General features: G+C 54.3%; 3 protein-coding genes across 3 annotated transcripts; all 3 read left to right on the top strand.

Annotated features, from left to right (window-relative positions):
- Positions 1 to 1,678: 1,678 nt before the first annotated feature.
- GLOTRDRAFT_116093 (general substrate transporter) lies at positions 1,679 to 4,423 on the top strand. The gene is made up of 16 exons (XM_007867805.1): positions 1,679 to 1,853; positions 1,911 to 1,991; positions 2,042 to 2,112; positions 2,165 to 2,247; positions 2,302 to 2,360; positions 2,409 to 2,484; positions 2,540 to 2,561; positions 2,615 to 2,727; positions 2,780 to 2,821; positions 2,877 to 2,907; positions 2,978 to 3,163; positions 3,220 to 3,283; positions 3,352 to 3,451; positions 3,500 to 3,729; positions 3,787 to 3,919; positions 3,974 to 4,423. The coding sequence occupies exons 1-16, from the start codon at positions 1,774 to 1,776 to the stop codon at positions 4,235 to 4,237; spliced, it is 1,635 nt and encodes a 544-aa protein (XP_007865996.1). The 5' UTR covers positions 1,679 to 1,773; the 3' UTR covers positions 4,238 to 4,423.
- Positions 4,424 to 7,494: 3,071 nt separating this feature from the next.
- GLOTRDRAFT_111070 (uncharacterized protein) lies at positions 7,495 to 7,794 on the top strand. Its single transcript, XM_007867804.1, has one exon. It carries the CDS (start codon positions 7,523 to 7,525, stop codon positions 7,757 to 7,759), a length of 237 nt encoding a protein of 78 aa, XP_007865995.1. The 5' UTR covers positions 7,495 to 7,522; the 3' UTR covers positions 7,760 to 7,794.
- Positions 7,795 to 8,023: 229 nt separating this feature from the next.
- Positions 8,024 to 10,575, top strand: GLOTRDRAFT_18412 (uncharacterized protein; the record flags this gene model as incomplete). Its single annotated transcript, XM_007867294.1, has 7 exons — positions 8,024 to 8,053; positions 8,104 to 8,169; positions 8,219 to 8,391; positions 8,443 to 9,427; positions 9,490 to 9,580; positions 9,633 to 9,720; positions 9,771 to 10,575. Coding segments are annotated over 7 exons (2,238 nt in total), but the record flags the coding sequence as incomplete, so codon positions are not given.
- Between the last annotated feature and the right edge of the window lie 352 nt (positions 10,576 to 10,927).

Raw genomic sequence — 10,927 nt, 5'->3', positions numbered from 1 at the left:
CACCACACGCAACACACAACCAGATAGCCATAGTCGGCATTTGCCGAGACGCGTCCATTGACGCGTTTTCGACGCGTTTTGATAGAACACGTCCCTTCTGGAAGCACCGGCAAATGGAGATAAAGGCAGGGATAGCTAAGGACAAGAGGCTGGTGCCCATCAAGTCAAAAGTAACCAAAAAGGTGGACAAGATTAATGCTCTAATCAAAACAGTTAAGAGGTATTCTGAAGGCTATCCTTTTAATTTTATGGCAGCTTCTACAGATAATACAGACCCAGGGTGTGAGGACTCAGGGGAAGAAGAATACTAATTCATGATAACCATATTGCGCTTTTTAGCTGTTTAATAATTCTCTTGATTGCATATATGACATCAATACTACTGTAGATATTATACCAGCTGTATAAAGTATCAAAGTTTCTCTTTATCGTGCAGGAATAGATCATTCAGTCCGAGGTTGGCAGAGGAGAACGGCCTATGGCGCGAAATGATGCGCGTGTGACAATCACGGTCACACGGACATTTGGCTGGCAGGCGTTGCCGACTCTCAATGAGAGCGGCGAGCAGCGGCGTATTTCCGATGCAGTGTCAGAAGCAAGATCTTACGGCAAGCCGCACTTGAAGCAAGTGGTGTTCCCGTACCTCGTCACGGTGATGGACGCCGATGATAGACCCCGATCCTGGGATGACGGGACCTGCGTCTGCACGGTGTCCCCCCCTTGGTTTGGACAACACGTCAAGCCTGCTAACAAAGAGCGACGAGGAAGCGCCAGCTCAGCTGAATATGAGGGTATAAGGAGTCGGAGAGTAGTCGGATCCCTTGCGGAGGGCCGCTGTATAGACTCACCATAGTCTTCCTCAACAAGTTTTACCGGATGCATGGCTCACCTGAATCGATGTTCGAGTCTCGTCAGTCCCCACTGTCCACCTTGAAGTGAACTGAGTGACATCCGAGCGTGCTGTCTCGATCAGGGCGGCCTTAGCACCAAGAAAACGGGACGCAGGAGGTTACAGATGGAAGACTAGTATAGCTCCTATTTCAACAGGGAAGTGTCAGCTGACCCCGCATACGTAGGTGGCTCTCGCAACTCGCCAAGTATCCTTGCATGGTAGTAGCCAAGGCTTCATTCCCTTAAGTACTCCAAGATGACACCTCTTCGCAAACCTTGAACTCCCCGAACTTAACTTCCCTCCCTTTTCAGCGTTCTGACTCTTGAGCACTACGCTCGACAACGAAGGAGTGGGTCCACCCGGCAACCCGACCCGCTGCTGCCGGTTAGTCTCGGCAAATCGGGCCGAGTGACGTAGATCGAAGCGCCACAGCAACCCGATAACAGAGGATGCAACCCCAAACGACCCCGGGCTCAGGGGGCGGGGCATGAGGGAAAAGGGTACGTAGGACTTCACCTAGCTTCACCTACGATGATGAGGGACGATCCCTTCATGTTGTTGCCTGTTGTAGTTTTGATATCCATCGTCCAGCTACAACGGCTCAGACGAGCAGGTGTGCAGAACGGTTGATCCGAAGTTACAGAGGGAGATTGGAGTACTCATTGAATCTGGGGTTCGCGAAGGTCGACCGGGGTAAGCGCGCGACATCATAGACGCGGACCATACCAAACGTTGCCTGAATTTTGCCGCATAACCGGCCTCTGAAAAGGGGTTGCAGCCTCCGCACACCATTATAAAGGTCGGCTCTCCTTTGACCTTCGGGCACGAAGGCAGCCCCGTCTTGCGCTCCTCCGCCATCGTTCCTGTACGGCCTGCCAGCCATGTTAACGAAACTGAGGAGCCTCTCCGGGAGGCGTCTGTATTATACGGTCAACTTTGTGGCTGGGATTGCGATCTTCTTGTAAGTATTTGCAGCTCACCCAGCTATTACCAGGTCCGCTTATGAACCGGTTGTCAGCTTCGGATATGACCAAGGAATGATGGGTGGTGTGAACACTGCCCCAGATTACGTCGAGACTATGAAGCTTGGGTATTCGACGTATGTCTCGTAGTCCGTTTGCGCGAGCGTTGCCTGATCGGGTTATCTAGATACGAAGGACCAGATGAAGGCTACGTCGTAACGATCACGGAACCCACTCGTCAGGGAGGGATTGTCAGCAGTAAGTTATTGACTTGGACCCTTGAAATACGGCGAGACTCAGTCGACGATAGTATACTACCTTGGAACTTTGATCGGATGTCTCATGGGGGGCATACTTGGTGACAGGGTCGGACGGCTGAAGACTATGTTACTGGTAAGAGGTCATATTTCCTGAGGGAGACCTTTGTCACCCTTACCTTTTCGTCAGGGAGGTCTCTGGGTTATGTTTGGCGCTGCGCTCCAGTGCTCGGCCCAGAATATCGCATGGTAGGTCTCGCAAGGAAGTAACTGTCGCAATGCACTAATCCTATGCAGGATGCTTTGCGCTCGAATCATTAACGGGATTGGAACCGGTTATCTGAACGCTGTAGTGCCTGTATGGAGCGCTGAGGTAAGCCAATGTGACTTGGCGAATCCTCTCTTCACCTGCTTACCTTTGCGTGTAGGTTTCTACCCATACTTCAAGAGGTAACGCTCTCGATACCTCCAATGAAGACCAATAGCTTACGAATGGAACTTAGGTGCTTTTATCGCCCTGGAATTTACTCTGAACATTTTCGGAGTAGTCGTCGCGTATTGGCTGGAATTCGGGCTTGGATATATTGGTGATGGCAGGACGCAGTTCCGCTGGAGGGTACGTGTGTACTTTCTTGGGGACTTACGGAGCCTTACCGAAACGTCTACAGTTCCCTATCGCATTCCAAATTATCCCGGTAGTCATTTTCATGGTGAGCTATAGAACCCGAAGGAAGTCGGTGACGCACACTTACTGCGACTTCGTAGCTATGCCTTTCGTTCATGCCCGAGTCTCCTCGTGAGTTCCTCGCACCCAATCAGCACAGGACGTCATGCCTGACCTCGGATCACCATCTTACTTCTATTAGGCTGGCTCGTCAAGGTTGGACGAACGGAGGAAGCTAGGGACATCCTCGGGCGTTTACGGGAGGGCAGCGGAGGCCCGGAGGAGACCGCGCGTGCCGACGCAGAGTTCGAGGATATCATGGAGATCGTCAACCTCGAGAAGAAGCATTCCAAACGGAATTCGTACTGGGCTATGTTCTGGGGCATCGGTCAGTTGATGTCATGTCTCTATCTCGTCCGTGCAGATCTCTGACCGGATCTTCAGACTCCGGGGACCTCCACGTCGCAAGGCGGGTTCAATTGTCGGTCTGGCTTCAGATCGTCCAAGAGTGCGTACCTAGTGATATGTCCTGTTTGGAGCGTTGGCTGATCAATAGCTGACCTCGGTCCTTCGCAGATGGGTCGGTATCGCTGCGATTACAGTTTATGCGCCTACGATTTTCGCCGAAGCTGGTTATAGCTCCCGTAAATCTCAGTGGTTATCTGGTCTCAATGATGTGAGCACCTACAGATGTGCAATGAGCTCAAACTAACCGCGAACACAGGTGACGTACATGCTTGCCACCCTCATGGCTGTTGTGACCATCGACAGATGGGGACGACGTGTCGGCCTGTGGTGGGGCGCCGTTGGGCAGGGGATCTCATTGATCCTCGCTGGTGCCTTCTCCCGCCTCCTCAAGGACCACCCTGAGAACGCTTCTCAGTACGGCGGAGCCGCAGCCTTCTTCGTGTTCCTGTACACCGCTATTTTCGGCGCTACCTGGCTGAGCATCCCGTGAGCGTCCCGAAATGGTGGACGTCCGACAACATACTGACGCTGACTGCTGTGCAGATGGGTGTATCCTACTGAGACGTTCCCTCTGGAGGTCCGCGCAAAGGGGAACGCATGGGGTGTCGTGGGCTGGAGTATCGGCAACGGTTGGCTGACCCTGCTTAACCCCGTCATGTTCAACGCTATCCAAGAGGTGAGTGCAGAGATCGCCCGACGCATTCGCGATCTTACTCAAGTTTGTTCCCAGAATACCCTACACATCTTCGGCGCAGTTAACTTCCTCTCCATTCCGATGGTCTGGGCACTGTACCCAGAGACCGCCAACCGCACGTTGGAGGAGATGGATCTCCTATTCGCTAGCAAGAGCCCGTGGGTCTGGGACGAGGAGGCCCACTTCAAGAAATTGAAGGAGGCCAATCCGCAGGTTGAGCACACGCATGCGCTGGAAGGGAAAACGGCCGCCACGGCTGCGCACATAGATTCGAAGGTAGACGGAGATGAGAAGCAGTAGATTTGACATACATGCTCCTGTTTCGTGTACGCTGTTTCTGGACTTGCTATACCATAGTGGAATCTTGTGTCTTGGGACGGGTAGCGGAACGCTGCATCACGCCAGTCTTGTGTCAGAGAGAAACGGAGTAGCCGTCGATGAATTTGAGTCCCCTGATTGCCATGCGCAACCAGGAGCTCCGACACCTCATGCGTAGGAGATCCACTGGCGATCGCCTGTAACAGGAGAATTTGAAGCGATACAGGAGACTTTCATGACACTTCCCGTGTCGCAATTGGGACGAGGTGCTAATTCAGTCCTCGCATAGTGCATCTCCAGTCCACGAAGCCGATACCCTTGCAATGAGACGAGGGAACATCCTGATTCTAGGGCGCATATAGTCGCTGTATGCATTATGGGTTCCAATTGCGGATCAAAGCAAGACCGCCCATCCGCGCATCCTGTATGCGTTCCGCTCCCGACGGGGTGGGGGAGCATCGTTCACAACCGTACGCCTCCACGCCCGTATGGGTGGGGGGAATCATGAATAATGCGCCCTCCATCGAGCGAAGCAGAACGGATGCGTATGCTCAAGGAAGACCTAATTTCAAATGAAGCACCGTCCTCCAGTAATAATACGAGAAATTCAATGCAGCGTTCAATACGAAGGGACGCACCTGCCATGTAAACCACCCTGCGTTCCACAGAGACGAGAAGCGGACCCGGTGAGATATGCCTCTTGCTCAACCCGTGTTCCTGTGGATCTTCCCATTGCAGCTATGCTGTATATAAAATCGAAGGAAAATTAGGCATAAATCCTGGATGCAACGTCCACGAACGACCCATCCAGCGGAGAGATGGTTGAGCAATAAAAGGCAGAAAGCCGTTCTATCAACTTTCCCTAATGCCTGATTCCAAGACCAGCATTCGCTCGGCGGTGATGCCTTGCGCAAGTCGTCAACTTTTGGCGAAGGCTGCTCTCGGATTTCATTTCGGGCAGTGACCGTGTCACATGTGACATGTATTCCTTCTTTCCCTCGTCGAACTTGAACTTGTGGCGCTCCCCTGAGCTTATTCAACGGTCGACCTATTATCTCTCCTCCGTAATGGAAATTCAGAGTACCCTCTGACGCTGAAAGGATGCTAGTCTTGTTCAGGGCGGAAGAGAGGGTCGTCCTCGCCGTTTCTGCCTGTCTCAGCTCGGAATTTGTAGGCGGTTAGCGCCTGTTTTCGTGGCCGAAGGGGTGTTTGTTGATCCATCTGGCAAGACGGGACGCGCTATCCTATACTCTGCTAGAACTGACTGGCTCGGAAGGACGCTGCATGCGAAAGGTGGCCCGGTGCAGCGCGCAGCACTGACCTTGGGTGGCATCTGCTGGTTGAACTGGCGTACCCGGTCGTCATGTATCTAACTTCTGCTAGAAGAGTGCTATGGGCTGTTGAAACCGCTTCAATCAGCATGACGTGTGCTGGTTTCATGCCACCCGTGATTACCTGTCGCTCATATAGGCAAACTTCAGAAGTTATTCTAGTCTCGGGTCCCCAGCTTCTAGTATAATCATGAAGACAGACTATGGGGATAGACCTGCCCCTTCCACGCTTATGATAGAGGTTGTTATGGAAGGTAGGCAAGTGCGTTGTGTTCCACGATACACTGGTGCATGCTAATATCCCCGTTGCAGGTAACTACCTTGATCCTCGTTGACTGCGGTGTATAAGCCTCGGTACTCTATCTGCGTCTTGACAATTCCGTGGCTGCTCTCTCGGACTCATGAAGGCGTTCTGTTACGCGTTAACGCGCAGTTGTAAGGATCACCGGCCCGCTTCAGGGCCTGAGTCTGAGACCTAGGCTCTCTTTTCTATGTGTCTGCACTGAATTGCGCTTCACTGTGCGAGCAAGACGCGTCCATCTGCGCGTCCCGAGTGCTTTCCTTCTCCCCCTCCCCCGCACGTGATCGAGAAACGCCTCGAGTCGCATTTCCTTCCTTATCGATGGATAACAATGTTATCGATGGCCATGAGTTGGTTTGGCCATCAGCGGTTTAGCTCGTGTTGCTCAAGGTACCTTGATAGTCTGCGTCGGACAGACTGATAGGGGATTGCGGGCACGGATCTATGGCACAAGCCAAGTGCTCGGCCGCTTGTGCTTCTTGAGGTGAGGGAGGCCATCTACTTGGGGATCTACCGATCCTCAGTCAATATTTCGGAAGCTTATCTGTGAGATTGGCTTTCAACCGATGGTATGTGTGATCGCTTGCTCTCCTTAGGGTGATTAATACTGAACGCCAGCGTAAACAGGGCCTGCGACTAAACAAAAGGTACAATTGGCTTTCGTAACGATCTAGTCGAGTACTTGCACACTCTGCTAAGAACGACTGTGCTCAGACCGAGAGCTATGCCTTCGGCAGGACTCAAGAAGGCTGCCAAACGCCTCCAAGGCGCGTGTTGGCTGCAGACCCCTCGAGCACCTGTTTCTGCCTGCCCCGCGGCCTGGCGAACTGGACGGGGAGAACTAGCTGGACTCCGGAGAGCCGCCATAATTGCGCCATCCTATCTAATGGGTGAAGGTCAGCTTTGCCTCGAGGCCCGCATGTGCAGGAGCTCGTGACTCAATTCGAAGTTCATCAAGCAGATTCCGATTTTCCTTCCTTGGATAGAAATCTTCCTGCCGGGCATGGAGCGGCTTGCGCTAACCGCTGGAAGCAAGATAAGTGCGTAGCGTCCAATGATCCATCCTCGTTTGCGGGGAAAGCTGACTGGGCGTTGGCTTAGATTAGATGGGCAACTCCTCATAGTCGGCCCGGGGTTACTTCGCGCGAAACCTGGCTGGCTAGGAATTCGCGCCGGGAGTACCGCAGAGCACTCCGCAGGTGGGGGACGGCAAGGCGATGGAACGCGCGCACCACAATGGGGGCACTCCATGGACTGTCAGAGAGGCGCCTATCCGAAGTTCATTTCGACGGCGACGCTGGTGGGTGGCGAACAAAATCATGATGGAACGCGCGGGCTTTGTTAACACCATCAGTTTCCAGAATCGGGGTGGACGTCTCTTCTGAGCGTTGGAAAGCAGACCCCTGCATGAGGACGTGTCAGAGGATGGGCGTCTGGGGACGCCGGACCAGGTATGTATATGAGTGGCCAGCGGGGTGGACCGCGAGAGCTGATATACGGCAGCAGTCAGCGAAGCCGATGGGCAGAAGGCTTGGAAGAGCTGCGTTCAGCTGGTTCCTGCTGGTTCGGGCTTAGCGGTTGTTCGCAGCTCACGGAGCGACATCGGCGGAACTGTTCATCAAACTGTGTCTATAGATGGGCGTCCACTGGAGACACAGCTTGTCGTCACTCGCGGTTTCTGCTGGGCACTTCTGGGAGGCATTCCGGGTGACAAACACGTGTGCCGGGGGCACTGCTGAGGCACAAGGGCGTTCGGGGCAGAGGGTTCGTGTCAATCTGGTCGCTGCCTCGCTTGCGGAATATCGGCTCGGACCTAACGGGAGATATGATATGGCAGTAGCTGCGGTAGTAATTGTTTCATTTTGTTTGTAGTGACGACTAGCGGAGTTTGAAACATTTGTAGTCTGACTATGAATTCTCCATTATTCGGAAATTTTCATTTCAAGGAGCGCAACGTGCGTAAGAGAAGCGCTAGCCCAGCCAGGCTTTATTGGAGCGACCTTTCCGCCGAATTCTGTTCTCTCCATCAACCCTAGCGCGCATCTCTCCCTTATAACCGCTGTCCTAGCGGCGTACTGCTTGCCTTTTGCCAGCTTTGCACTGTCTCGTCTGCAGCGCGAGAACTGACGTCGGTCCATGCCCTCTACGCTCAATCTCAAGTTCAAAGTCGGTGGCTTCATCGGCGACAGCGACGGCAGTCACTTACTCTTGCTTAGGGACACAAATCCTTCGTTGCTTTTAGCAATCTTAGCGACGCCGATGCTCTGACCAAAACTTGGAAGGTCGGCAGCCAGTGCATGTGATGCGCGTCAGGAGCTCATACCGCTTTAGGTCTGTACGAAGGTCGCGAGCTACCTCGAGCAGGGTCAGCGCTTGGAGAACTTGAGCTGGAGGCTATGGCACCTCCAGAACCTCATCGTCGACACCGACAATGCCAAGAGCAAGCGGGAGTTCAAGAAGCTCTCCAAGCATATGGGGGACAAGCTGGACAAGGAGAAAGGAAGGTGCGTAATCCCGGCTCATTGTCGCGTCCGAGTTGCGCTAACTCCGTCCAGGAGTATCGAAGAACTGTCGGCTCCGGGCTTCAAGCGCAACCAATCCACCGATCTAATCCAGCAACGCGCGGTCGAGAAGGAGCGTCAGCGTGAAGCTACCCAGAATGCCAAGCCCGGCGTCATCAAGCGCATGCAATTCACCTTCAGCGTCGACCAGCCGTCGGGAGGGGCGTCCTCCGCCCCTGTCAAGAAGCCGGACTTCAAGCCGTCCGCCGAGTTCAAGGACACCACCGGACGACGAGGCCGCCGGGCTGCGGCCCAGATACACGACAGCAACGACTCTACGGTCTCGGAATCCAGAAAGGACGATACCCAAGAGCAGGATACCTCTTCACCCCCTTCCCTCCGGTTCCCGTCCTTGTTCACGAGCGACTTTGGGCCGGCTGCTTTGCTGTACCCTACCCCGACCTTGTCCACTTCTCTCAATTACGGCGAAGGTGTCAACCAGAACACTTCCTCCGACAGCTTCAGCATCGCCCGCCCCACCATTCAGCTTGCTTTAGACGACTTTTTGAATTCTATGGATGAATCTGATAGCCCTCCCTCCTGGTCCAATGCCTCCCAGGCGGACGGGACTAATCAGATGCAGGACGTCAACATGAACGGCGTCGACCAAATGAAGACCGACGACACTGACGTTATCATGAACGCTATGAGCCTCTCTCTCCCCCTCCATTCTCAGTCCAACAACAACGAGATCCCGCAGACCGTCTCCCCCTCCAAGATCGGCCCCAATTCGGGACCTGAAATGGCCCCGAGCCCCAGCAGGCCTTCTCTCACTATCAAGACGCAACCTGTAAACAACGCCCGTTCTTCAGGCCCTAGTGCCACCGCTACTAGCCCCGCGGTCCTGAAGAACAACAACTCAGCGCCCGGGGGTGTCAAGGCTGAATGTTCCAACTGCGGCGCCACGCACACGCCTCTCTGGCGAAGAGGGCTCAACGACGAGTTGAACTGTAACGCTTGCGGCCTTTACTGCAAGCTGGTAAGTCATCGTCCTTGGTTTGGGTGTGGCGACGGAGCCAACTGATGCCCTTGGGCGTACAGCACAAGCGCCCCCGCCCTAAGGGTATGCGCAACAACCATGGCGAGGGTCGTTCCCAAGCCGCCCCGAGGCAGGACACTCAGGAAGTAATTGGTTAGTTGATCGGCGATCACTAATACCGTCGTTCCATGCTGATATGTCCTAGCGCAATGCTACAACTGCCATACCACTGCCACCCCCTTGTGGCGCAAAGACGACGAGGGCAAGACTGTCTGCAATGCATGCGGTCTATAGTGAGATGCTATGATATCCGTCATATGGTCTGATGCTAAATTTTTCTCAGCTATAAATTGCACGGTTCCGCTCGCCCCATCTCGATGAAGTCCGATGTTATCCGAAAACGCTCTCGCCATGACGCAAGGCGGGTTGGAACCAGTTCGTCCGATACTCCCCCCTCGGCGAGCCCGGGCGCCAGTCGACGGGCCTCCCCCTCCGCCGAACCCACGCTCGCCCCTGATTCCACGACACAGATGTCGTACGCTGACTATGATTATCAGAGCGCTACCCAGTCAGAGCTCATGGGAGCGCTGGGCCAGGACACCAGCCAGAGCGTCAGCTACACGCTGCAGGGCACGTACACGTCCGGTTACACCTACTCCGTGTACCCGGGTCCGTATCACCCGGACTTTTTATCGAAGAAGAACCAGCACTTCGCGTCGGATCCGTTCAACTTTTCCGGCGACACCTCGGACGGTGAGAGCACTGGCACGGAGTCGCGGTCGAGCAAACGCCGCCGTATGAGCGACGGCTCTGCAACCGAGCCTCCGTCCTCTGCGACCTCGTACACGTCCTTCACGGACAGCTACGGTGGCTCCCAACAGTCTCACTCGCCCCTGCCGTTCGCGACGCGGCCGCTGGACTTCAACTATGGGAACTTCTCGTCGTACGGTCTGATGCGCGGATCGGGTAACAGTATGTTCTGGCATCCCCCCATGCTCCCGCCCGATAGCTCACCCCAGTTGATTCACCCTCCCATGCTACCCCCTGAAGAATCGCCCATGGATTACCTGCACCCGCCCATGATGCAGCAGGAAGAGGACAATCTGTTCAACACCTACCTGCACCCTCCGATGTTGTTGCCCGACGACAACAACAACAATTCCATGGGTTCAATCCACCCGCATCCGCCGATGCTGCCGCAAGAGTGGTCAAGCCAGAACGACTACTATCAGTCCAACGGCTCTGGCAACGACAACGCGATGCACACGTACTAATCTTCGAGTCGCGCACCTGTCTCGGTCGTCTCCGCAGTGCGGCGGGCGCGGGTTTGATGTCTGCATGGACTCTGCATGGACTCGCAGTTTCACGATCTCATCCTCATTGGGGTTTCGATTGCTTTAGAATTTCCTGCTCTCGCATCATCCGTCCTTGTCGCATTGTTTTCGGGGCACATCGCATACAGAATCGCAGACCAGCAACAAGCATTTTCCTTTCCATTTC

Source organism: Gloeophyllum trabeum, assembly GCF_000344685.1.
Source record: "Gloeophyllum trabeum ATCC 11539 unplaced genomic scaffold GLOTRscaffold_00006, whole genome shotgun sequence".
Lineage (NCBI taxonomy): Eukaryota > Fungi > Basidiomycota > Agaricomycetes > Gloeophyllales > Gloeophyllaceae > Gloeophyllum > Gloeophyllum trabeum.
This window is presented reverse-complemented; position numbering and strand designations above follow the sequence as displayed.

Bases quoted from the DNA above. Each gene is read 5' to 3' on its own strand.
- GLOTRDRAFT_111070 (XM_007867804.1), top strand. From the start codon at position 7,523: ATGGGCGTCCACTGGAGACACAGCTTGTCGTCACTCGCGGTTTCTGCT.
- GLOTRDRAFT_116093 (XM_007867805.1), top strand. From the start codon at position 1,774: ATGTTAACGAAACTGAGGAGCCTCTCCGGGAGGCGTCTGTATTATACG. The intron at 2,822-2,876 runs GTGAGCTATAGA...GCGACTTCGTAG, and splicing joins TCCCGGTAGTCATTTTCATG to CTATGCCTTTCGTTCATGCC. The intron at 3,284-3,351 runs GTGCGTACCTAG...GGTCCTTCGCAG, and splicing joins TGGCTTCAGATCGTCCAAGA to ATGGGTCGGTATCGCTGCGA.